The sequence below is a fragment of the Alligator mississippiensis genome, chromosome 3 (genome assembly GCF_030867095.1).
Source record: "Alligator mississippiensis isolate rAllMis1 chromosome 3, rAllMis1, whole genome shotgun sequence".
NCBI classification, from domain to species: Eukaryota; Metazoa; Chordata; order Crocodylia; family Alligatoridae; genus Alligator; species Alligator mississippiensis.
Window position 1 is genome coordinate 1,156,113 of NC_081826.1, and position 23,621 is coordinate 1,179,733.

Genomic DNA, 23,621 nt, shown 5'->3' on the forward strand with positions numbered 1-23,621 from the left:
AAGACGACTCCGGACCTGTTCCCAGCCAGTCCGGTGGCGGACTCGGTGTGTGAGCCTCTGTAGTGAATGTACAGTCCTGGCTGCTGGCTTACGGTGGGGCTGGCTGTGAAACTCTCCTCTGCTCCTGGGCCCTGTGGGGTTAAGAAATGCAGTGTGAATTTGGAGCGAGTCCAGCTGTGCTGCCGGGCTGCCCCAAGTAGCTGCGTTCCCTTCCTGGCTAGGAACCCGCAGCTCCCGGATGGCGTAGGAAGCGGGCACACGGGCATCATGTGCTCTCTGGGATGCCTGACTCAGCTCAGGTGCCTGGTGACCCTTGGTGCTGCACTGCTGTAAATCAGTAGAGAAACCTGGAGCTTGCTGAACCAGCACTTGGGGCTGCTGAATTTGTCATCCCCCTCCCCTCCCCCCGCCCCCAAAAAATGTCACTGCAACGGTTCAGGCTGTGCAGGGTGACTTGGCTGAGTCACGGCAGCTCCTGACTCGCCCCGGGCAAGGAGCCCGCTGCAGCACGTGCCCCAGGGCGGGCTGCTGACTGAGCTGCACAGGGTATGGGGAGGGGTGTGCAGTGCAAGCTTCGCTGGCCAAGCTCCGCAGTGTAGCCCAGGCCCCGGACAGCGCTTTCCAGCTCGCGTGGCCCTCCTCTGGGAACGGGGCCTCGGAGAGCAGAGCCCCGCGTTCCTGGCTCTGCAAAGCCCCTCTTGCTAATGAATCTGCCTCTAGAGGAAGCTTGTGGCTTTGCCAGCGAAGCGGCAGTAGCCGAGAGGCTCGTGTCACTGCCGGGCGACTCTTCCTTCCTGATGCTCGTGCCCGGGGAAGCCGTGAGCTGCGGCATGTTCCGAGTAATGTCTTAGGCCCGTAGCAGCACTGATCTGAGATGCCATGCCTGATCCTTCCCTGTAGGACGTTACTCTGACATCCTCCGCAGAAGGCAGCACGTGCCAGACTGGGCTTTCTGACCCCCCTCCACTGCCAGGGGGAAAGAGAAGGAGACACTTGCACAGAGCTCTGGCCAAATGAAGTTATAACCAAGTCGAGGCCCCCAAGTGCAACACCTCCCCTTCCCCCATCCCTGTTCATGCACTGCTCTGTGCAGAGGACATTGCACACACCTGTTGGCAGCATCCTCTGCATTATTGGCCCCTGGATGGGAGGCAGTGGGCATGCATCTGATGTGGCCTAGGACATGTACCACATGTTCCACTTGGGCAAAGCTGCCCCAAGACACGACCTGGCCGGCAGGGCTCTGTGCTGCCCATAGCAGGCTGCATCGTTGCAGCTCTGAGCCCATCGGCTGCAGCTGTCTGAATCGAGCAGCTGCCAGCCTTGTTAGGCTGCAGCCCACTCCACGAGCCAGGAGTGTCCGTAACAGCCAGTCCGGTCTCCCGCAGCCTGTTCCTTCCCCGACCGCGTCCTCGTCTTCCTGCTTCCCAAGCTGGAGAACAGCAACGAGAGAGTCCGGGTGGGGACGCTCCTCATCATGCGGCAGATCATCAACTGTGCTGGTGAGTACCATGGGCTAAGCCGTGTGTGTCTGATCGGAGGACTGAGGCCTCATGCTGGCTGAGCCAACCCCTATGATGCCTCGGGCTGGTCCTGCGACTGTCCTGTGCGTGGGCAAGGTCTTTTGGACATGAAACGGGAAGCTTAGGGCTGTTGTGCAGCCGATGGCTTGGCCTGGAACCAGGGAGCAAAGCTACTGGCCGTCTGTAGGCTGACAGTGCTGAGGAAACAGTGGTTTCCCCGCTGGCGAGGGCCCCAGGAAGCTTTACTCTTCACCTTCTCCTTCCCCCCTGCCTGGCATATAGACACCTGTTGCTCCTGGTGTCTGCGCATGTAGGCACGTCTGAGCAAGACAAGCCAATGAGCTGATGTTGAAGCTTGGTTGCTGGCCTGGCTGACGGCTAGCATGGGCTGTTTTGGCTTCAGGGTTGTTGGGCCCGAGGGCATCTCTGCACTGCAGGCTGTAGCACTGGGAGCAGGGGAGCACAGGGCTCTGGCTGGGCTGATTTAGACCCTGGCACTCCCAGAGCTGTCAGTCTGGGCAGAGCACTGTCCTGCCGCCAGCCCTGAGCTAGTTCATCCGTCTGTTATGGCATCATGCCGTGCACACATCCAAGAGAGGCCCTGATGTGCTCCCCTGGACCGGCCTCGACCTGCTGCATCGGTGGTTCCCTGACAGCGCAGAGAAGCCGTGAGTCGCATCTGAGCAGGCCTGTCCTAGGATAAAGACTTCCCCCAGGGCTTGCTCAAAGCTTCCTTGCAGCGTGGTTGCTTCTGTTGCCATTCTGAGGAACAGACTGCTGCTCCCTGGCCTGCTCGTGGCAGAGCAGGGGCTGTGCCCTACATGTCTGGCTGCGCTCGGGCCTGAGGTTAGATCTCGTCTCTGAGAGCACCGGCTGGTCCTGCTGCCCCCACCCATGGTATCTTCTCTGCTGGGGGGAGGCACCGGGATCGAGGAGCGTTCGTTCCACTGTGCATTGGTGGCTGTTGGAGGGGGGAGAAAAAAAGAAGCCAGCTTCCCTTCAGCTGCTGGGGCAGGGAGGCGAGCTCCCAGGCCGTGCGGGTGGTCAGTACTGGCAGCGGATAGCTGGAGCCCTCCAAAGGTCCCGCAGGGCTCTGAGCATCTCTGTGGCAGGGCAGGAAGGTCGTGAGGAGCTGCTGGAACCATTGTTGTCTCTTCCAGCCTCCCAGATGGAGATCAAAAAGCCCTTTATTCTCTCGTCCATGAAGCTCCCTCTGCAGGACAGCAGTGACAAGGTAATGGGGCTCCTGCCAGCCCCAGAACAGGGGTCCCGGGGGTGGGAACTGATCTGCCTCTTGCCCTGCGCTCACGCACGTGCCCGGCACTCTTGGGCTGCCTTCCCCTTGGCACATGCTAGGGACGCTCTCCCTGCACCTTCACTCTCCTTTGGATCCCTTTGAGCTCTCACTGTTTCCACCCCAGTGACTTGCCTCAGTCTTAGAGGATCAGGGGAACCCTAAAGCCTCTTGTGACCTTGGTCCCCTGTCCCTCCCCTCCTGGCAGGGGCTGGTTGCCCGCTCTGCAGCACAGTGCTGGCCGTAGGGCTGCATGTAGGCAAGTGCTGGGGAGCCCCTGTCTCCGGAGTGCTGCAACCCCCGACTACAGCACCCTGGCTGGTGCTGCAGGAAAGGCAAGGGGTGCCATTAGCTTGGGAAGTGCCACGCCAGCCCCTGGCTCCGCTCCCTTCTCGGGAGCTGCTGGGGAGTGTTCCCCTTCCCCCCCCTACTCTTGCCTCCCCACAGGTGAAGCGGGCTGTGGTGCAGGTGATCAGTGCGATGGCTCACCACGGCTACCTGGAGCAGGCAGGCGGCGAAGCCATGATGGAGTACATCCTCCGCCAATGCGCCCTGCCCCTGGACACGGTAAGACTTGCGGCAGAGCGCTGGTAATGTGGGTTCTTGTCCTTCTAGATCAGGCAGTGCCAGCCCCATGAGATGGCATCACTCCTTGTCTACTCTGGTCCTTGTTCTGGGGGGCTGGCTCCAGCTTCAGCTTCAGCAGCAGACTTTCATTCCCAGCACTAGGAAGTGCACCTGGCTGTGATGTGAATGCCTGAAGAAAGGCACCATCCAGGAGCAGAAGCAGGTGGCAGCTGCACCTGCGCCCTAGGGACAAGAGCTGCTTGTGGGGGCCCGAGCCAGAGGGATGCAGGGATCTAGTCTCTACTGGCTGCCCCTCTGGGTGCAAACGGCATCTCGCCTGGACCAGTGCTGCAGGCTGCGCTGGGCTCTGTTGCAGCCTGCTCTGGTGCTGCAAAAAGCCTGGGGAGCTTGTGCATGCAATGGCACCGGGACCGTAGCTGTGCTTCGGTCCCTCGCACGCAGACTGAAGTCTTGCTCAGCGAGTGCTGCTCCTGTCACGGGCTCTGAGGCAGCCGGGTGGGGGCAGAGGTAGGAGTTGACAGCTGCTCCCTGCTGCCCCAGCCTCCAGCTTCATGGAACAGCCACAGACCTAAGCCTTGGTCTCCTGCTAGAGACCAATGCTGGGCCAGGCTCACTCCTTGCAGGCCTGAGCCTGGGCTCGGTTACTTGGGCCCAGGTTCCTTGCCAGGCCCCTTTGGAGGTGCTGCACAAGTGCCTCCTCCAGAGGCTTCTCCTGGAGCACAGGTGGGGCTTGCCGGAGAACCCAGCCCCAGCAGCAGGCTGGACCCAGGAGATGCGGGTGCTCCTTGTGCTCAGCGTTCCCGTTTGCTCCCCTGGAGATGGGGGCTGGGGCAGCAACAGGCCTTTCCCTTCCCAGCAGAGGTGACAGGCATGCAGGGCAAGGCAGGGACCTCTCGCACCAAAGAGCGGGGTTGCTGGCCTGGGTTGGCCCTGCCTGCTCCTGGCAATGAGCCACGTGCCAAGCTACTGGTCTGATGGGAGGGAAAGGGAGACGGTCCTGCAGCCCCAGTGGCTGATGTTGCCAGCTGTCAGCCTTGACCCTGCAGCCGGGACCGGGGATGGGAGCTGTCTGATCCCCCACAGGGTCCCAAGAAGCAGACGCCGGAAGGAGATGACTTCACCAGCGACAGTGTCCGCAGCATCAGCATCAACACGCTCTTCCTCATCAGCACGACCGTCGACGGGATGAGCGAGGTGAGTCCCCTCCCTGCCCAGCCGGCATTTGGCAGGGCCTGGTGTCCGTCTCGTCGAGTGTGCTCGTGTCCAGGGCGGCCTGTGAGAGCAGGAAGGCTTCTGAACAAGCTGTCTGTCAGCGAGTTCGGCTGGCCTGCTAGAAGGCAAGCCAGGTCATCACAACCCCTGCGTCCGGCAACGGCTGCCTAGAGCACAGGGAAGTGGGGGTGAAGAGGCTCAGCTAAGCCCCTTGTTGAAGAACAGGAGTCCAGCTGTGAACCGAGGGGCACCGGGGTGTGGTGAACCTGGCACTGGGGGCCTTGCTGAACGCTGTGCTAATGCATAGGAGCAGTTTCTTGCAGTCTCTCTTATCTCACGGTAAGGGGAAGCTGGACTGCAGTAACTTGGTGCCATCTCGTTCAGGGAGATCTGCCCTGGTACAGCTTCTGCCTCTGCTCAAAACATGAGCAAAACACAAGTGCTGTGAAGCTCCCTCCTCATGACTCCCGTCCTAGCCCAGATCCTGTGGAGCTTAACAGGTGGGAAAGGGACGATACTCTTGGCACAAAATAACATTAGCACCGCAGAGCTCTGAGCAGGTCTGAGCTGCCCAACGATCACTTCTGAAAGCCCCCGTCCCCTCTTTCAGAAGAAGGGGGCCTGCCTTTAATAGCAAGGTACCTTCCAGGGCTCCGAGAGCCTGGTACATGCGACATCATGGCATGTTTTCCACCTAAGCACGGGTGGTGCCATCTGAGTGCGAGTGCCTCCCTCCCCTCTGCAGGTGCTGTGGCCGTACCTGCTGGAGTTCGTCACCCCGGTACAGTTTACCAGCGCCTTGACGCCCCTCTGCAAGAGCCTAATGCACCTGGCGATGAAGAAGCAGGAGGAGGGGGAGGCAGCGGTCCTCATCCACTACGACGCCAACCGTGAGTGCCTGGGGCTCCCTGGTGCTCCACTGGGGCACGACCTGGGACTCGGGCCGGGGGGTGAGAAGGCGTCTCATGCTTCTTTCTCTTCCTGCGTTTGCAGCAAATCTGCCATCCCCGTCTGCCCTGACCACGAGGCTGCTGGTGAGTTGGTGGGGTTGGCACTTGCTCTTCCATTCTCTGCTTGAGGGACCTTCAGAAAGCACTGGCTTTTCAAGCTGGCACGGGCTGCCCCAGACGCAGGGCAGCATTGAAACCCGAGTAGCCCGTCTTGGGCACCCCACTGACCAACGGGGGGTAGGGTGGCAGGACGAGGGGTCCTGCTCCCCAGGCAGCATGCTCTGGCCCAGTGTCCAAACCTCTTTCTGTCTGTGGGAGTCTTTGGCAATTCCCGATCTCTCGGGCTGGGGAAGCTCTTGAATCAAACCGCTGCTTCTATCAGGCCTGGGCGCTGTTCCAGACAGCGCCCACTTCTCACCTCCAGCTTCCTGAGAGCTGTTCTGGTAGAGGTCTTGGGTAACAAAAACCAGAACAAAAGTCTGGGAATATTGGGAACTAGTCTCTTCCCCCAAAGTACTGGGGTGTTGGTCAGATATCTTCTGGCTGCACAGAGCGAGGGAGCCTGAAGTACATGCAGGCACTCAGTATCTCTGGTCCAGATGTCCGAGCCAACCTGGGGATTGGAAGTGGAGCCTGGGTTAACTGGCCTTGCCTCTCGGTAGGGATGTGGGGTGGGGGACAATGTCAGCAGGGCCTTGCAGCTGCCAGCACTCAGGCTAGCTCGGGTACCTCTGCCCGGCACTGCGTTGTGCCATGTCAGGACTGACAGCCAGACCCTCTGCAGAGCTTGCAGTTCATCTGCTCTGATTCTTCTGCCCGACACTCAGGTGGTGTCCTCCCAGCCCTACCTGGGGGACGGCCGGGGGGCCGCCGCTTTGCGCCTGCTGAACGTGCTGCACTCGAGCATCCATCCGACGCTGGGCCCACTGTGGAACGCCGCGATTCCCCCCTTAGTGGAGCACCTGGAAGGTACGGCACGAATTTGGGGCACGGCTGAGCCTGCTCAGAGCAATGAGGGAAGAGCTAGCACACGTGCCAGCAAGGACTGTGTGTGGCCACCCCGTCCACACAGGGCCACGGTGACTTGAGAGAGGTGCCATGAGAGCAGCTCCTGCCTCGCTGAAGGTGCAGACTCTAGTCAAGCTGCACGCTACACCTGGGGAGCAGCCTGCGCAGACCGTGCCCCCTGCACTGAGCGGCTGGGGCTGGTCGGGTGCTGCCTTCCTACCTGGGGCCAGTTGCTGGACAGGCCAGGAAGCCCACAGCTTGCAGGGAGTGGATTCGGTGCTGACTGCTCGCCAGGGGAATTCCCCCACCCCCAAAGCCAAGCACAGCGTCCTTTCTCACATGCTCAGCTAAGGCAGGTAGTTAGCAGGGGTCTTAAAATCAGCAGCCCCTGTGCTGCCAGCTTGTGAGGCTCCACTTATGGCTCCCAGAGTCTGGTGCTTAAATGCTGCTTAAGGCAAAGGTACCATCAGGCACCACAACTCGACAAGCCCCCCCAGCGTCCTCCCAGAGCACACTGCTTGCGAGGCAGCAGGCTGGGTCGCGCTGCACTGAGCCGGGGGAGTCTGCTGTGCACAGTGCAGGTCGGAGCCGCCTGACGGACGCTCTTTGTTCCAGAGCACACAGAGAAATCCCTATCCCAGAAGGAGTGGGAAGACAAGCTGCTTCTGGTGAGTTGCTCACGGGGTCTGTTTGCCTGTGTGGATAATGCAGGACTGTGTCAGCAGCGCATCCGTGGCTTCTTGGGGAGGGAGCATGTGGGATAGTGAGGGGCAGAGTGCATGGGTATGCAGCGAAGTGTAAAGGCCAGTCCTAAAATGATCTCCGGGTCCAGGAAGTGGCAGCTTCTGGGCTGCCACAGGGCATCCATAGAGCAGTATCTTTTGGGGTCCCCGTTCACCCCAGAGCAAAGGGGTTCAGGCTTCTGGATCTGCCCTGGCCTGACCCCAGTATGCCAGAGGGACCTCCCACAGAGAGCACACGTGAGGCTGAATCTGGGGTGCTGCGAGGTTCCCGAGGGGCAGCGAGGGTGTAAGCAGGTTGGCTGCTTCTGCAGGTGGGTATTGCTCCCCGAGTTGCTCCTCGACCAGACCTTCCAGATAAATCATTAAGCCTAAATCAAAACCAAACCTTGTGCCCTGCCCTGGGCACTAGGACGGAGCCCTTCGGCTCAGACTCCAGCACAGCAGCCTGGCCCCTCCTTGGTAGCGAGCTCACCTTTTGCCCTTCTGCTCTCTCCCCTGGGTTTTAAGCTTCCAGTGAGACGCTCCCTCAGTATCCCGGTGTCCTGTGGCTGGGCCCTCTCAATGGGGCAGTCTGTTCCCTAGTAAAGTGACAGACCTCTGGCACAGGGTACTGGTACCTGCTGCCCTAGGTGAACCGAACAGGACATCAAAGACTTAAGCGGAGCTTGTCCTGCTCTCACAAGGGCCAGGTTCCTGGTTACCCTGGTCCAAGCTGGGCTCCAAAGCTCTCAAGTGGAAATATAGCTCCGTGCCAGGGTAGTACTTGAACTGCAGGTTCTTCAGTGTAGGCTGGGTTGCTCGCTGGGCCATGTAAAAACCTCCCCTCCCAATGCGCCTTCTTGACCAAGCAACCTAAGCGGATGTGCAAGGATGTCTCGGCTAGAGGAAGTGCCTGGCCTGTGCTGCTCCCTAAAGAGAGACTCCAAGTCACTGCTCCTGCCTCTGAGCTGCACCCCCTGACCGGGTCCTCTTCTCCCCGCAGTTCCTCAAGGAGACGCTGACAGTGATTTCGGACAAGTCTTGGATCTGCCAGTTCAGCACGGAGATGTGCAAGCAGCTGAACAGCTACAACGGCTTCCCCTTGGAGAAGGTCTGTAAGGAGCTGCCCTGGGAAGGCAATGAACAAGCTCAGGAGTGAATGAGGTCCTCCTGGCTCTGCCACAAGAGCATCTGCTCTACCTGGGCATCTCTCTAATGTGGCCTGGGGGCTGATCGGCCCACTGAGCTGGTGCCTACCGAATCTGGCACCTCCAGGCAATGGGAAAGCATTGGGCAGATTCAGACCTGGAGTCTTGGGGCCTCTGCAGCCTCTTGCTACTGCCCAAGCATGGCAGGGCTCCCTGCTGTCTGACAGCCGCACTGCTGCAGCTTGAAGCTGCCTGGTTTTGTGCTCTCTGGGCTGCTGTGAATTGGCCTGTTCTCAAACGAGCTCATGAGGAGAAGCCGTCTGGACCAGACAAGGTCTCTGGTGTGAACAGGGAAGAACTGGGGCTTCCTGTGGAGGAAGAATGAAGAGTTTGGTGATTGCACCACGAGGGTTTGGGATGCCCAGGTGACAGGGCTGCCAGGCGGTGAGAAATGCTGAAGGGCAGGGTGAGGCAGCGGGTAGCAGGATGGAGGAGCTGCGACTGCTGCCTTGCCTAGCAGGGAAAGCTGCCAAGAGCTGAGCCGAGCTGGCTGGCTCTGGCCTGTTCTGCTTTGCAACTGGTGTGTGAAGCAGACGGCTTCAAGTGTCTCACTCAGCATTTGAATCCTGAAAACGTGCATGTCCTGCTCTAGCGGGCCTCAGGCCAGCTCCCAGGTCGCCCTGAGATCAGGTCTGCAGAGCCAGGAGCAAGTCCCTGGGTGTGGAGGGAAGCTTGTTTGGTCGTTGAAGTGCTCTGTTAGACCCAACCTTGGCCTCTGCTGCCCAGCACCTGACAGGGCTCCTGCGTGTGCCATCCTCCTAGCCCTACCGTGTGGGTCCCCGTCGTGGCATGTGCCTAGACTGGAAGGCAGCCCAGTGCAGAGGCTGAAGGGAAGGCCTAGGTGATGTCTGCGTCCAAGGGCTCAGCCAGGCTTTGGCTCCCCAGAACATAACGCTGCCCTTCCTCCTTCCAGACCTTCCTGTACAAATGCATTGGCACGACGCTCAGGGTCTGCCCCAGCAAGGACATGGTGCAGAAGCAGCTGCAGGAGCTGCTTGAGACAGCCCGGTACCACGAGGAAGCAGAAAGGGAGGTGAGGAGCCGTGGTCTGGCAGTGCGCGCATCCGTGTGGGGAGGCTGGCCTGAGTGGGGAAGCCTGCATGGGTGGTCCTAGAGACTTGAAAAGGGGGCTGCAGATGGTGGGGTGCATCATCCCATACAACGCAACACACTTTTTTTTTTTCCTCTAGTGAAAGAAAACTTGAAGCTTTACTAAAATGCTAGGGGGCTAGCAGTGTGTCATTCCATTTAAGATCAAAGCAAAACCAAATGACTGTTGGAATGGGCGCTGATTTTTTTTTTTCTTCTAGAGCAGTGGCTTTCAATCTGCAGTCCATGTGGACCCCCATGGGGTCCAGACTATGTCTAAGGTGTCCATGAAAGAGGACTACGATCATTGAAAAGATGTGAATACCCACCTTTACAGTTCAAAGGGTCTGTGCCTCTGTTCGAAACATTAGGGGTCCACAAATGGAAAGAAAGGTTGAAAACCACTGAGCTCGAGTGTGTATATAAAGTTTAATGAAATGCATCAAACTAGGCAAAAATAGCCACAGGGCATTGTATCATTGGTCCTTTAGTTGTTCTGGTTCAATGCTCTTCTCTTCAAATTCATAAAACAAAATCTAGCCTTCTTGAGGGTCTTGGTAGGGCCTCCACTACTTGACTGCCAGTCACTTCCACACCTGACTTAAGGTTCCCACACCTGAGTTAGTCCTTAGCTAGAGCTAAGAAGTTTGCAAAGCTGTGAAATAGGAGACACACACGTTACCAGGACTGGCTAGTAGACAGCAGCGTTGCAAAAGAAGGGACAGTTTGACTAGTGAAACGTCAAGACCATTAAAAAGCACAGAGGGTCATTAACATGTGTGGAGTGGGGAGAGATCAGCAGGAATCGGGGAGATGACAGTGAGCCATGAAGTCAGTTGACTCCCTCGGCGCTACTTGAAGAGAAATGCTGCTCCCCCCTCCCGGGCAGTTGGTTTTAAAGTTTGGGTGAAGCAGGAATCGGGGGGTGCAGCTAGACCTGCCCCTGGAAGCTCCTTCCTCATCCTCGAGAGCCGCCCCTCTTCTCTCAGTCTCCTTGCTCCAGAGTTGGAGCGAGGACCCGTGGGGTAGGCCTGGGGTAATGAGGCATGGGCAGATGAGGGGTAGGACAGCTTGTGACTCGATTGTCCTCTTGGTCCAACTGCTGCAAAGGACAGAGCTGGACTTCTCAGTGGTGACGGATGACAGGACAAGGAGCAATGGGCTCCAGCTGCAGCAAGGGACATTGAGGTTGGATATTAGGAGAGACTGTCTCCTGAGGAGGGTGGCGAAGCAGTGGAACAAGTTACCCAGAGAGGTTGTGAGATCCTTGGAGGTGTTTAAGACCTGGGTAGACAAATCCTTGGCTGGGATGATGGAGTTGGGGCTGGTCCTGCCCTGAGCAGGGGTTGGACTAGATGTGACCTCCTGGGGTCCCTTCAACCCTCATTTTCGATGATTCTGTAATTCTGCGCGGCATGGAGGGTGCAGTGCCCCCCCCTCGCCAACACGTCACCTCTGCGCCACACGTTGCCTGAAGTCTTGACCAGACCAGCTCGTTGCCTGGCGCTGCCGCTGCTGCACAGGCCTCTGAACTCGGCCAGCGCTACTGTATGGTTACCTCGCCCTGGTCAGAGGCTCGGCAGGGAACTTTGCCTTGGTGTAGCCGGGTTTTAAGTGTAGTACAAACACGCTAATGGCACTGGCTTGGGTCCAGAGTACACAGCTCCAGCAAAAGCCAGTGTTTTAATAGCCTATTTGTGGAGTCTTGGCCCAGCTCCCGCGCCCCCAACAGTGAGGGAGAACGCACAGTCTGCGCTTGCTGGGGCTGCTTTCCTTTCAGTTCCCTCAGGAGCTTGCGCCTGTCCGTCACGCGTGGGAAGCCTCGGGCTCCTTGAGTGTGCACGCTTGTCCTGGGTCTGGGAGGCAAACCGGGCTCCGCTGCTCTGGTAGCGGCCGAGGACTTCCTCTGGGGCCAGGAGGCTGAGCACAGACCTGCAGTTTCCTGGGCTGCCCCTGGGCCTGGGCCAAGCAGCTCCACTCCCCTCCTGGAGGGGATGAAGAGGCTGGGCCCAGAACAAACAGAGCAAGGCCGCCGTGTGCCGGCGAGCTGGGGCATTCACCGCTCTCTGCCTCCCCCCCCCAGGGCCTTGCCTCCTGCTTTGGGATCTGTGCAATCAGCCACCTGGACGAGGCGCTGGCCAAGCTGGAGGACTTTGTCAGATCTGACATCTTCAAGAAGTCAGTGGGACTGTTCAGCATTTTCAAGGTAAAAAAGGCTGAACACAGCCCAGTGCAACTACCTGGAGCTCCTCTTGCTGGGGTGACCGTCATGGAGCCGCAGGGAGCCAGATGCTGAGTGCCTTGTAATGGTGCCAGCTTGTGAACCCACCTGGGTGCAGTGTAACGGGGTAGCAGAGCAGGCTGATATGGGGCCGGGAACTCCTAGCCAAGCAAGTGATGGAGCAGGCTGCGCTCTAGCGTGGTGCATGGAAAGGGTCCGTGCTAGCCATGCTCTTCACTGGTTGACCAAACCAGAGCCTTAAATTCCAGCGCGAGCCCTTGGCCTTTCTGAGAATCAGGGTCAAAAAGAGGAGAGGCGCACGTGTGCCAGAGTAAAGGGAAACCTCCCCACAGACCTGAAGGGGGTACATTTAATGCTGTACTTGCTTAGTGCCCTGTGGGGTCTGGGCTGTTGTCTCCTCGGGGATATAGGTAAACCAACAACATCCACGGCTACCAAACTGGGTAGCAAGGCTCAAGCTGGGGGGGGAGAGGTGCAGGAGCCTGGGGAGAGGGGAACAAAAAGTCTGGGAACACCTCAACTGTGCTGGACAAAGCCATAATGGGACCAGCCCTGCACGGGCAGACGCGTGGGACGGCCACCAGCTTTACCCCGACCTGCCTCGCCCTCGTACCAGGACCGCAGCGACAACGAGGTGGAGAAGATCAAGAGCACCCTGATCCTGTGCTACGGCTACGTGGCCATGTACGCGCCCAAGGAGCTGGTGCTGTCCAGGATCGAAGCAGACATCCTGAAGAACGTTTTCCAGTACTTCAACACCAAGGTGGGTGGCGGGCTTGTTCTCCTCCGTGCTGGGCCGGGGGTGGCTGGCGGGGGCGGCGAGAACAGCCTGGCCGTAGCTGTGCGTGTGCCCTGGCACGAGGGCTGTGCCAGGCTGCCGGGTGGGATGTGTGGGCCTGGCCGGGAGGGCGCCTCGCATTGCTAACGTGTTTTATTTTTTCACTCGTTCAGGTTCTGGGCATAAAGGTAGAAACCAAGGTACAGTGTGAGGCACTCAGTCAGTCTGAGCCACTCTGCTCTTTCCTGCCTCTTTCTCTGCCTCTTGCTTCCCGTCACTAGAGAGGAGACTGATTTATGGCTTGTCAGCTACCCGTGGGCTCGCGTGCTGTGCTCTCAGCAGGGCTGTCCTGGGGACAGCCTCGGGGAGCTGGGAAAAACCCCTGCTTGTTATGGGGCACAGCTGAGCCAGCTGGCTGGGGTGGAAGGGAAGGGCTGTCGTGCCCCCCAGGGCAGCATCAGTCACTTCCTTCCCCCCAATATTTGGTCACCTAAATCCATTGCTATTCTGCAGTTTGGAATTTGGGCACTTAAATACCTTTAAAGCCCATGCCCAGAAGTGTTGCCGTTCCCTGCTCCCATTAACTGTGCAGTTAGCGAGAGACCTGGAGTCTCGCGCTGCCCCCTCACCAGGATGGGTCATCGCCCAGTGCTCTCACACCTGTACCAGCCCAGGGAAAGCCACGGGGTTTCCACGGTCCGGTTTGACCAGCCCCACAGACCCTGCGCGGCAGGGTTGGGTGCATGGGCAGGAAGAGCCCAGCCTGAGGCTCCGTTTCCAGCCAGGGTTTAACGATTGTAGCAGTCGTGCGCCAAAAGCAAGGTCCAGTGCAGGGCAGACGAGCTTCTCTCGCACGGCCGCCCCAGGGCCTGTCTGAGCAACACTGCTGTGCGGCCGCCCCGTCCCTGCCTGGCCAGGCCAGTAGCTGGGGACGCAGAAGGACTCCCGAGATGGGAGGTGCAGCTCTGCTAAAATCCACTGACCTCCTTTTCCCGGCTTCCCCCGGAACGATCCAGATGCCAGGCGCACGCGTTCCCACCCTGGGCAGGGAGGGGGGACCTGCAGTTTTGTACTTGGAAAGCCCGAGCAGAAATAGCATTAGTTAAGGGCTGGTGCAGCCGCCAGGCTGAAGAAACCCCCTCTCCAGACCCCACTAATGTGTTTTCCTGCTGGACTTGTGTTGGCACTAACCCCTTCTGTAAAACCTCTGGCCTCTCGAGCCGCCGGGTCCTGCTAGCCTGCAGCAGCCAGCTGGCTCCGCGGCCTTCTCGGGGTCAGGGGGGAGCGGGGCAGGCAGGGGGGCGGTAGAGCGAGCTCGGCCCCCCAGCGGGCAGGGCCAAGCTCGGCCCCCCGGCGGGCAGGGAAAGGTGGTCGTCTCCGTGCGCGCACAAGAGCGTAAGCAGGCCGTCACGCTCCTCATCCCATTTCCTGGATGCAAAGGAATAAGTGCCCCCTACACTAACCCTTCCGACAGCTCCTTTACGAGGCTGAGGGGTCCCGAGCCTGCGCCTGTGGCAGCTGCCAAACACGCTGGCACCGAGAGGGGCCTGGTGGCAGCAATTAACTCTGCAGCTCTGAGCTGAGGACGGCGTTGGGATGAGCCGTGGCTGGGGGCTCTCTTCTGAGCCCAGAGCTGCGCCTTGCAGGAGGGTTGGAGTGGGCGATTAGTCCAGGGCCTGACGCATTGTCCAAAACTCAGACCCTCCAACTCGGAGTGGGAGGAAGGGGCTGTCTGCTGCCGCTCCGTCCGACATGCCTCGTCCTCAGGGGCCATGTCCCCAGGTGGGGGTGACCCCGGCGTCTCGGCACTGTCTGGGTGGAGGCGGCCAGCGCTCCTGCCAGCTGGTTCATGGGTGCTCTGGGGCTTGCCTTCTGCACTGGTCGTATCTCGGGCTAGCGGCAGCACCGGCTGAGAGGTGGAGGTGGTGGAGCCTGCGCTCTGTTAGACTGGAGGCAGGAAGAGGGGGCTGGTGTTGAGGAGAGCGAGAGCCCGGCAAGGCAAGGAGGGGCCCGGCTCTCGGCCCTGCCCTCTCAGACCCCTCGTTTCGCCCCCTGCATTCAGGACCTGACGCTGAAGCTGTGTCTCATCCGGAGCATCTGTATGATCAGCCAGGCCGTCTACCACAGCGTGCACTCGGGCGCCTTCGTCTTCTCCCGCAAGGCAGAGCTCATCTCGCAGATGATGGTGAGTCCCGTCCCGGCCGCGGGTGTGGGGGTGGGAGACGTGCCGCCCCTTCTCAGACCAGCGCTGGCGTGGGCTGCCGGGGACCAAAGCAGAGGGCAGCTGTTGGGTTCCTTAGCGCTGTAAGCAGGCATCTCATTTGAGGCGGTCCTGATAGTCCTGGCGTTTGACCTGGATCAGAACGGGTGCAGCCTGGGCATTTACCCACGCCTCGCCCTTCCATGCTGCAGGGAGGCCTCCCCTGAAGTCCTGTGTTCGGGTCTGGGCCGCACTTCAGGAAGGACATGGACAATTGGGAAGAGCCTAGTGCAGAGCCACGAAAGTGATCAGGGGCTTGGGAGACATGACTGATGAAAGATTTGAAGAGCTGGGGGTCCTGAGCCTGGAGAAGGGAAAACGGAGGGGATTTGATAAACCTTCAAATCCCTGAAGGGCAGCTACAGAGAGGCTGGAGATGGGCTTTGCTCTGACTGCAGGGGACAGGGCTGAGAGCAACAGCCTTAACCTGCTGCAGATGAGGGGAACCCTGGGTCTGAGGGTGGGCAAACACTGGAACCGGCTGTCTAGAGAAGTGGAGTCATCTCCATCCTTGGAAACTTTCAAGAGCAGGTTGGACAGATGCTTTCTGGGATGCTTTCTTCGGGGCTGATCTGGATGTGACCTTGTGAGGTCCCTTCCAGCCTGACTCCCCTATGGTCATATATTGCTGCTCCCCTGCCGGTTAGGGGGCCTGCGCTAGCACAGCCTATGTGGCAGGCATCGCAGTGCTTGCAGCAGGACGGCAGAGGTAGATCCCTGCACAGAAGGCTTCCTCCTGGGAGTGATGCAGTGTCCGTTGCAGCCTTAGAGCATCGCTGCCCTGTGGCAGGAGCTCCTGGAGCTGGGGATGGGGAGCTCTCTGGCTTGCTGGGCTGGGGAGGTCGAGGCTGTGGGTGGTGTGGCTGTCGGCAGATCGTACCATGGAGTGGGCTCAGCTTCGTCCTGGGCCTACACGTGGGGGTGCTGCACGTCCGCTCAAAACGGGCTAAGAGGCCGGAGCTCTGCTAACCCCGCTCCTCTTTGCACGCCAGGAGTTCATAAAAGCAGAGCCAGCGGATGCCATGAGAAGCCCCATTCGCCAGCGGGCCATGATCTCCTGCACGTACCTGGCGTATCCTTTCCCCGCGCTGCCCCTCGGGAGGGTTGTTGGAGGGGGAGGATTCGGCTCGGACTGCAATCCCGCTGGAACGCGTCCTGGAGAGTCACGGGACCCTGAACCGTGCCCAGCCCCTCCCTGGCATGTCCCCACCCCACCGTACCTGGCACGCGTGCTGCAGTTGTTTGGATCTAGACTGGTCCTAGCTGCTGCCCCCGGCCCAGCTGTGGTGTGAGCCAGCCGGGAGCCCCAGTCAGTCTGAGACTCCCGGCCGTAGAGCAGAGGGCCTGGCTTTGCATGCTAAATTCTGCAAGGACGTGAGGGTTTTTTATTGAGTGAGAGTTATGCTCTGCCGTGTCAGAGCTGCTGGCACGGAGCTGCAGCCCTCAGCCCGTGCCTGATGAAAGCAAGAGCCGCTGGATGCGCAGGCGTGCCGGCGAGAAGGCAGAGGAAAGCCCCCATTACCAAGGGAGCGCCTCCAGACAAGTGAACCTGCGTACGACGCACACAGCAGCTTGTGTTGGCTCTTAACTCAGCTGCCAGCACCCTGGAGCCGCCCCTGGGCCATACCGAGAGGGCTGAACTGATCGACTGCTGCCTGAACAGCGTCCTTGCCCTCCCGCCGCCAGAAGTCATGAGGGAGAGAGACAGCACTGTGACAGATACCTGCCTGAAGGTGAGGCCGGGTGGGGTGGGAAAAGCTGGCCTGAGCTAGACTGGTCTGTTACTTGGAGCCGCTCTGCGTCGGCAGAGAGCAGAGGGCTCAGTCCAGCGCCTGCCCGCGTGTCCCAGCGAGCAGACTTGATGCGTTGGCTCTGGTGCTGGTCACTGCTGACTTTGGTCGTTGTGTCTAATCCAGTCCTGGGCAACGCAGCACCCCCTGCCAGTCCTCCCACCCTAGGGCTTAACTGGCACTGAAGCCAGCTGTGGGCTGAGCAGGGGTGGGCTCCATCCAGTGCACATACCGTGTCTGGGCAATCCTCTTCTCCCCCAGTCTTGTGTCCAGGAGAACCCGGCCCCTGTGGGCCTGTTCCCTGAGCACCAGTTGGAGAAACCCGGGGCCGGGAAGGGATTGCATGAATGCAGGGTTGCTCCTCCTGCGCCATCCCTCATGGGAAGCCCTCTTGGTATTCCTGTTCGCCACACGTCCCTGCTTAGTGGGGAAGGGGTCTCTGAGCTGCTGTGGAAAGGCAGTAGGGCTGAAGTGCCAGGAGCTCCTCAGCAGCTGCCGCCTGCAGCTAACGCCAGACCCCGGAGTCCCACAGCGGCACTTGCGGCAGTCCTGCCCCCCTCAGCGACGTGCAAAGCAGAGCTTGAGTCTGTCCATGAGACTTCCCCTCACTGGAGCTCGGGGACAGCCCAGAGAAGAGCAGGGACTTCGGTTGTTCTGTCCCTTCTCCCCTTCCTGTGACACTGCTCCGTGCACACAGGACATGCCCTGAAACCCAGCCTGTGTTGCTGATACCTTCAAGGGCAGCCCTGTGAACATCAGAGTGGCTGTGGACTGGGGCACACCCAGGTCCGTCCTGCCACATCCTGAGTCCCATGGGGCAGAGAGCGGAGCTGGAGGGAGAGGGACTGGGGCTGAGCAGGGTTTCCCCCTGTTCCTCTCCCTGCAGCCTCCAGCACTGAGGTCCAGACAGGGCGATGCAGAGGCCATGCCCCTCGCTCCCTGCCCCAGAGCCACCCATCGATGCCCCTTTCCTCCACGCACGTGTCCAGCCCAGAGCACCCCTTGGAACAACCAGAAACAGCCACGAGCTGCCGGAGAGTAGGTTTAGGTTGGACATCAGAAAGGATTTCTTCATGGTTAGGGTTGCTAGAATCTGGACCGGGCTCCAAGGGAGGTGGTGCTCTTCCCTACCCTGGGGGTCTTCAAGAGGAGACTGGACAGGCTCGCACGACCCCGGCACTTTTTCCTGCCACTGGCATGGGGTCGGACTCGGTGATCCTTTGAGGTCCCTTCTGACCCCAGCATCTGTGAATCTGCAAGCCCTTGTGAATCTGGCCGAGCTCTCAGCCCCACCACCTCTGGGGGCCACAGGTTCTGTGCTGTAATTTCACGTGGTTTTAAACTTGCTCCGTGCTAGTACCACATATTGCGATTCCTAGTGTTTGTGGCCCTGAGACTCGGGCGCTTGGAGTCTTGCGAGTTAAGTACCAGATCTCGTGGGGGGGCTGGAGACCAGCAGAAAGCCTCTGCTGCCCCAGCCACCTGCCTAGCTGGGCGCAAGGGTGGGTAACTGCTGTCATTGGACCTGCTGTGCATTGGGCAAGATGCTTTCGGGTGACGAGCCTGTGGACCACGGCTCCTACTGAAGGTGACGGCGGCTGCCTGCTGCTGCCTCTTCTGCCAGGTACCTGCAGCCCTGAGCAGCGAGGAGCAGGCCTGGAAGGGGGGTGCAGGGGCCCTGCTGTAGCCGGGAACTTTTGTAACCCTCTTCTCATCACAGGACCTGTACCGGGACACCATGAATGCCCTCAAGGACTTGATGAAGAGCCTCCTGCAGAAGGACCTGACTCCACAGGGCCTACATGACATGTTCGAGGTGCGTGCTGCCTCAGACCAGTACATCCCATGGTGGGGTTGGGGGAGGCAGGAGGTGACAAGGGCCAAACCAGCCTTCTTCTGCCCCTTGGCCCCAGACACCACAGAAGGGACCAGATCATGTTGTGGGGAGCAGGGGAAGGGCGCAGTGACAGCAGGGGGGAGGCAGGGGCTCCCTGAGATGCGATCTGGGAGCCCTGACGTGCAGTAGTCAGGACCTCGGTGCTTGAGCTGCTCCTCCGATGCTGCCAGCCGCACTGGGCAGCCGTTCTCCCGTGGAGATGGACCGGGTCCTACCGGTTACCTGCCTGCTTCTGTCGCACTGAGCTGTGGTCACACGGGCCTCCGCTCCAGGCCTGGGAGCAGCATCCACCCAGGCAGGAAGGGCTCCCTAGGCACAGGGCTGACACAGCCACGCCGCCAGAGGCATGGGTCTCCCACGGCTGTGGCTCCCAGACCGGTGCCCCCTGGCATCAGGCCATCCCGTGGGAGCTCTGGGATGCCCCGGGACAGGCACCTGCGCTCCCTCTCTGAGGACGGCCTTTTTCCCCTCCTGCGTCTGCAGCATTTAAACCGCTGGATTAAATCGGCCAGAGAGCACGAGCGTGAGCGAGCCGTGGAGGTCAGCGTGGCACTGCTGGAGTGCTATCGGGAGAAGCTGCATGTCAGTGTAAGTCTGGGCTGGGCAAGGCAGGGCAGGGGCACCTCCGCCACCATCGCTGTCCTTTGGTCTTCCCTTCCCTTCCCTTTCTGTGGCGGCAGAAGGCAGGGGCTGTGGGGGTCAGAGCTGGGTCCCAGCCACTGCTGACGCCCGTCTCTGCCTCCTCCCTCGCCCGGCTCAGACGGTGGTGCCGTTCTTTAACCTGGGGGTGCTGATCGCCCTGTTCTCCCCGCGCTGCTCGGACTCCCTGGCCAGCGTTCGCCGGCACGCTGTGGACTGCGTCTACTATCTGCTCTACATCCAGCTCTGCTACGAAGGTACAGGAGGAGGGTGGGGGCGTCCCGGAGCAGCCCTGGGGGATCTGCCTTGCTGCCCGGCTGATGAGGCTGAAGCCACCTCGGCCAGGAAGACATTAAGATCCGCGCGTCGCAGGAGGCTGGCGGACTGCCAAGTGCCTCGCTGCCGCTGCCACAGCAGGGCCAGGCTGTGAGCTCTGAGCGTGGGGTGGGTAGGGTCTGTGCTGCGGCGAGAGGGCCAGTCTCGTGGCCTCCCGTCCAGGGTGCAGCGCTCGCTGTCCCCGGGAGAGGGCACTCCTGCCCTTGGAATGGCTCGAGGCAGCAGAGGACCCGCATCCTGCCCTCCGGGGCGATGGCGTCCCCCAGCCTGGGTTCTGAGCAGGCGTGGGGTAGCCTGCAGGGCTTGGGAGTGTCACTTCACCTCCATAGAAATCCCAGTGCCGTGGGGTTGCCTCCAGTCCAACCCCAGCCTGAGGCAGCATCGGTCCCATCCAAACCAGCCCAATTGAACCCCGTGTCCGACCTTGGAGCCGCACAATACAGTCATCCCCAGCACGGCCCCAGGCATCCACCCAGCCCCGGGGGAAGGGAGCAAGATGGGCATGATCCGTCTGTCCAAAGGGTTTGGCGGCGCCCCGCGGGCAAAGGGGGAAGCCCGCAGTAGAGCCGGGCTGACGAGCCGGCTGGTCTCGCACAGGGTTCGCCCAGGACTATCGAGACGAGATGGTGGAGAAGCTGCCAGCCCTGAAGAAGGGGCTGGAGGAGCCGGACTTCACCATCCTTTTCCACGCCTGCTACAACATCGCCATGGTAAGGCGGGCGCGCAGCACGTGGGTCTTGCCTTGCTCAGCTGCCTCCTGCGGCAGTCACTTGAAGCCAGCCCCTTATCTGCTATTCACGGGGGGCGGCCACACAGTCCTCGCTGCCGCACGCTGGGGCCTGCGCCCGGGGGCTGGAGCGAGCTCTGTCCAGCGGGGCAGGACTCTAGGCCCGCAGGGCTGGGATTACAGCCTCGAGGCTTCCCCTCCCTCCCGGCCTGCCTGGAGCCTCTGTGCAGGCGCTGGTCCGAGCTGCGCAGAGCAGGGGTGGCGGGGGTGCAGCTGGCAGGGCCACGTGCCTCCCCAGCCCGGGCCCTGCCCATTCCCCTTGTCAGAGGTTTTGAGGAGTCAAAGCGGCTGGGCAGGAGTGGCTCAGGCTGGTCAAAGGTGCCAGTCCGAGAGGAGGCCCAGCCAGCAATGCAGCCTCACACCGCTCGGACCTTAGTGTCCAGGTGGAGCCTGTCGCCCAGAGAACCGCAGGCAAGTTGGGCCGGCAGGGCTCTGGAGGTCCCGTGCAGCCCAGGCCCCGCTCAGGGCTGGCTGGCCCCTGACTAACCCGGGGTTAGCCTAGCTGGCCTGGGCTGGCAGAAGGCAGCGGGGTGGGATGTGACCAGACTCTCGTGTGGAACCTGGTGCCACAGCCGCGGGGCTCCCGGGATGCGCGAGCAAAGTTGAACGTAGTTGCTAGCCCGGATGTTGCTCCCCGATGGAAGGGGTTGGGCTGGTGTGAGCCAGGGGCGTCTGCTCCCGCAAGTGCCTGCCACGGCTCCCTCTGCGTCTCGGCCCCTTCCCCACCTGCACTGTCATGACCATCTCTTCCACCTGCCCCGGGTGATGGGCTCCTACCCACCTGCCCTGCAGCTGCGAGCAGGCTCTAGCTGCACTCGGGCAGGGCTGCCCCTCTCCACATGCGGGGGGCTCGGGTTAGACCTGCTGCTGCAGCTGGACCCTGCTCCACCTGCACTTGGCCCAGGTACGTCTGCTCTGGGACCTGCATGGGGGAGGGAGGCGAGAGCAGAGCCAGGAGCTCACCCGGGCCCAGGGGGGACGTGGGGAACATCCCCTGCTGCTGCAGGAGCCCGATCACGCAGCCGCTTGCTCCTTAAATGTGCCCAGCTGCAGCTGGCAGGTGGCAAAACCACGGGTCCAGGGATGGGCTGGATCCACACACCGGCCTGGCAATTCCCTGCCCCTGGTGCTCCGCTCCAGTCAGTGCTGCTGCCCCTGTGAAGCTGCAGGGAAGCAGCAGCTCTTGTCCCGTGGCCCCAGCCATGCAGCACCACGGGGATGCTGCGGAGTGTACTGCAAGCTGAGCTGGCCCCGGGGCTGGGCTTTCGTGGCACGTGGTGACACCCCCAACAGCAGCCAGCTGTGCCCTGCAGACCCCTGGAGCCCTGACCCCGTGAGCAAGGCGGGAGGGCTTGTGGGGAGATGCACACGGCTGGTCTGGTGGGTGCCCCAGGTGACGGCCATGGAGGGTGTTTGTCCAGACGAGGCATGAAACCGTGGTGTTCAGACCCTCCCAGAAACCCAGCAGTTGCTGCCCTGGCCACACAGCAGTCAGGCTGCTGGATTTTGGGGAAGCGGCTGCCCGCGCACATAGACGAGCTGGGAGCAGGAGTCAGCTCCTCGGCAAGAGCCAAGCGTTACCATGTGCCGTCTTCCACCCAGAGGTGGCTGCATTCCCACGTGTGCTGTGGGCTCTCGGGCTCAGGGCACCAGGAGTCACTGCTCCTCATGGAAGTCTTCCTCTTCCTGTCCTGTGCCAGGTGATCGGGAAGCGCGTTCCCCCCGAACAGCTCATGAGTCTCCTGCTCACGATGTTTGAGAGCCTGGCGGACCCCGACAAGAACTGCTCCCGCGCAGCCACCGTCATGATCAACTCCCTCCTGAAGGAGCGCGGCGCCGTGCTGCTGGAGAAGGTGGGGGCTTGGGCGGCTTGTCCTGTGCTCTCCCCCCTCGTTCCCTCTGGCCTCGGGTATGTGGTGCCCCCAGGCTGGCTCCTGTGTCTGCCAAAGGCTGTCCTGTCCCCAGCAGCTGCTTGCAGGGCATCTTCCACTCCCATGGCACTCCTGATCTGGGGGGGCAAGTGTCCTTTCCTTCTGCATTGAATCCACAGAGCCGCGGGGCCGGCAGGGAGCTGCAGGGTCACATCTGCTCCAAGCCCTGCCAGAGGCAGGATCAGCCCCATCCAAGTCTGCCAGACAAACCCATGTCCGACTTCAGAGCTACATGACAGTTGCCCCTGCCCCCCAGATACAGGGGGGCTGCGGCCGCCAATGTCCTGCTGCTGCCAGGGGGGTCATGGGCGCTGCAGTGATCCCAGGCCGTGCCCCCGCTGCAGAGGAAGGCAGAACCCCCCAGTGCACACCAGTCTGAGCAGGGGGAAATCCCTTCCTGCTCCAGTGCAGCGCGGGGCTGAGCCTGAGCGCGGGGGCAAGACCCCCCAGCCAGGACCCTGCGGGGTCGGTGCCAGAGGAGCCTTGGCCCAGCCCAGCCCCATTCCCAGCCTGGGTGGCAGCTGGGGAAGGCAGCTTTCTTCTCCTGCCAACACGTGTAGCAGCAGAAGGGAAAGAATTCCTGTCTGGCCCCATGTGGCAACCAGCAAAGCCCAGAAGCCTGGGCTGGGCAGCGCCCAGATATAGATCCCCATAAATCCCCTTGTAGAGCATAGGGCGAGCTATATGGGTCATCCCTGACCAATGCCTGGCCATCCTTTTTGTGAACTCTCCATCCCTGGAGGTGCTCAACTTCCCTGGGCTGGTTCTAGCCGTCGCTTTGCCTTCCAAGCCCTTGATGTTGGTTTGTCACCCACCCCAGACCCTGTAACTTCTCCATGTCCTTGTTAAGATGCAGTGTGACGGGTGTATTGAGGCAGGCACGAGCTCTTCGGGATGCACCTGTGTGTCTGTCCATTCTGCTGCAAAAGGTCTGGGTCCTTGGGTGGCAAGGCAGGTTCCTTGTCCCACAGAGCTTGTCTTGTGGTGCAGCCACGTCACCCACTGCCCCTCTGCCCTTCAATAAGGGGGCTGCCCTGCTCCCCTGCCCCTGCTGCCCTGGCCTCAGTTCCCAGTGCCCCCAGCTCTCTGCCTGCCCCATCTGGGGGTCTCCTGCACAGGGGAGGGGGCAGGAGGCTGCCCCATTGGATGGGAGCCTGGTCTAGCGGCGAGCTGGGCTGGTCGCCTACCACGCGGCTGGGGCTGCCGTGGGCTCCCAGAGTCTGCAGGGGAGCAGGTCGCGTGCAGCAGGTTGCGAGTCTCCTGTCTTGGCTCAGCTCCCCCTTCCTCCCGTTGCTGCATGGGGCCTGTCATTGGAAACACGGGTCCCTGCCACCCCTGAGGTTTCCTCACCCCAGTGCTGCAGCTCC

The 23,621-nt window shown here is 60.9% G+C and overlaps 1 protein-coding gene across 3 annotated transcripts in view; it reads left to right on the forward strand.

Moving 5' to 3' along the window:
• Positions 1–23,621, forward strand: part of MROH1 (maestro heat like repeat family member 1) — a 75,621-nt gene that overhangs the window by 24,236 nt on the left and 27,764 nt on the right. For 2 of the 3 annotated variants that reach the window (XM_059723621.1, XM_059723623.1), the window contains exons 10-30: positions 1,389–1,502; positions 2,684–2,757; positions 3,265–3,384; positions 4,489–4,599; positions 5,363–5,507; positions 5,611–5,651; positions 6,395–6,536; positions 7,191–7,243; positions 8,301–8,408; positions 9,419–9,538; positions 11,678–11,800; positions 12,453–12,599; positions 12,788–12,814; positions 14,677–14,799; positions 15,867–15,946; positions 16,475–16,607; positions 18,385–18,480; positions 19,045–19,149; positions 19,322–19,457; positions 20,134–20,246; positions 22,024–22,176. In XM_059723621.1, the coding sequence (XP_059579604.1) occupies positions 1,389–1,502; positions 2,684–2,757; positions 3,265–3,384; positions 4,489–4,599; positions 5,363–5,507; positions 5,611–5,651; positions 6,395–6,536; positions 7,191–7,243; positions 8,301–8,408; positions 9,419–9,538; positions 11,678–11,800; positions 12,453–12,599; positions 12,788–12,814; positions 14,677–14,799; positions 15,867–15,946; positions 16,475–16,607; positions 18,385–18,480; positions 19,045–19,149; positions 19,322–19,457; positions 20,134–20,246; positions 22,024–22,176 (2,264 nt within the window). The remainder of the gene's footprint in view (positions 1–1,388; positions 1,503–2,683; positions 2,758–3,264; positions 3,385–4,488; positions 4,600–5,362; positions 5,508–5,610; positions 5,652–6,394; positions 6,537–7,190; positions 7,244–8,300; positions 8,409–9,418; positions 9,539–11,677; positions 11,801–12,452; positions 12,600–12,787; positions 12,815–14,676; positions 14,800–15,866; positions 15,947–16,474; positions 16,608–18,384; positions 18,481–19,044; positions 19,150–19,321; positions 19,458–20,133; positions 20,247–22,023; positions 22,177–23,621) is intronic. The other variant, XM_059723622.1, reaches the window with a different exon arrangement.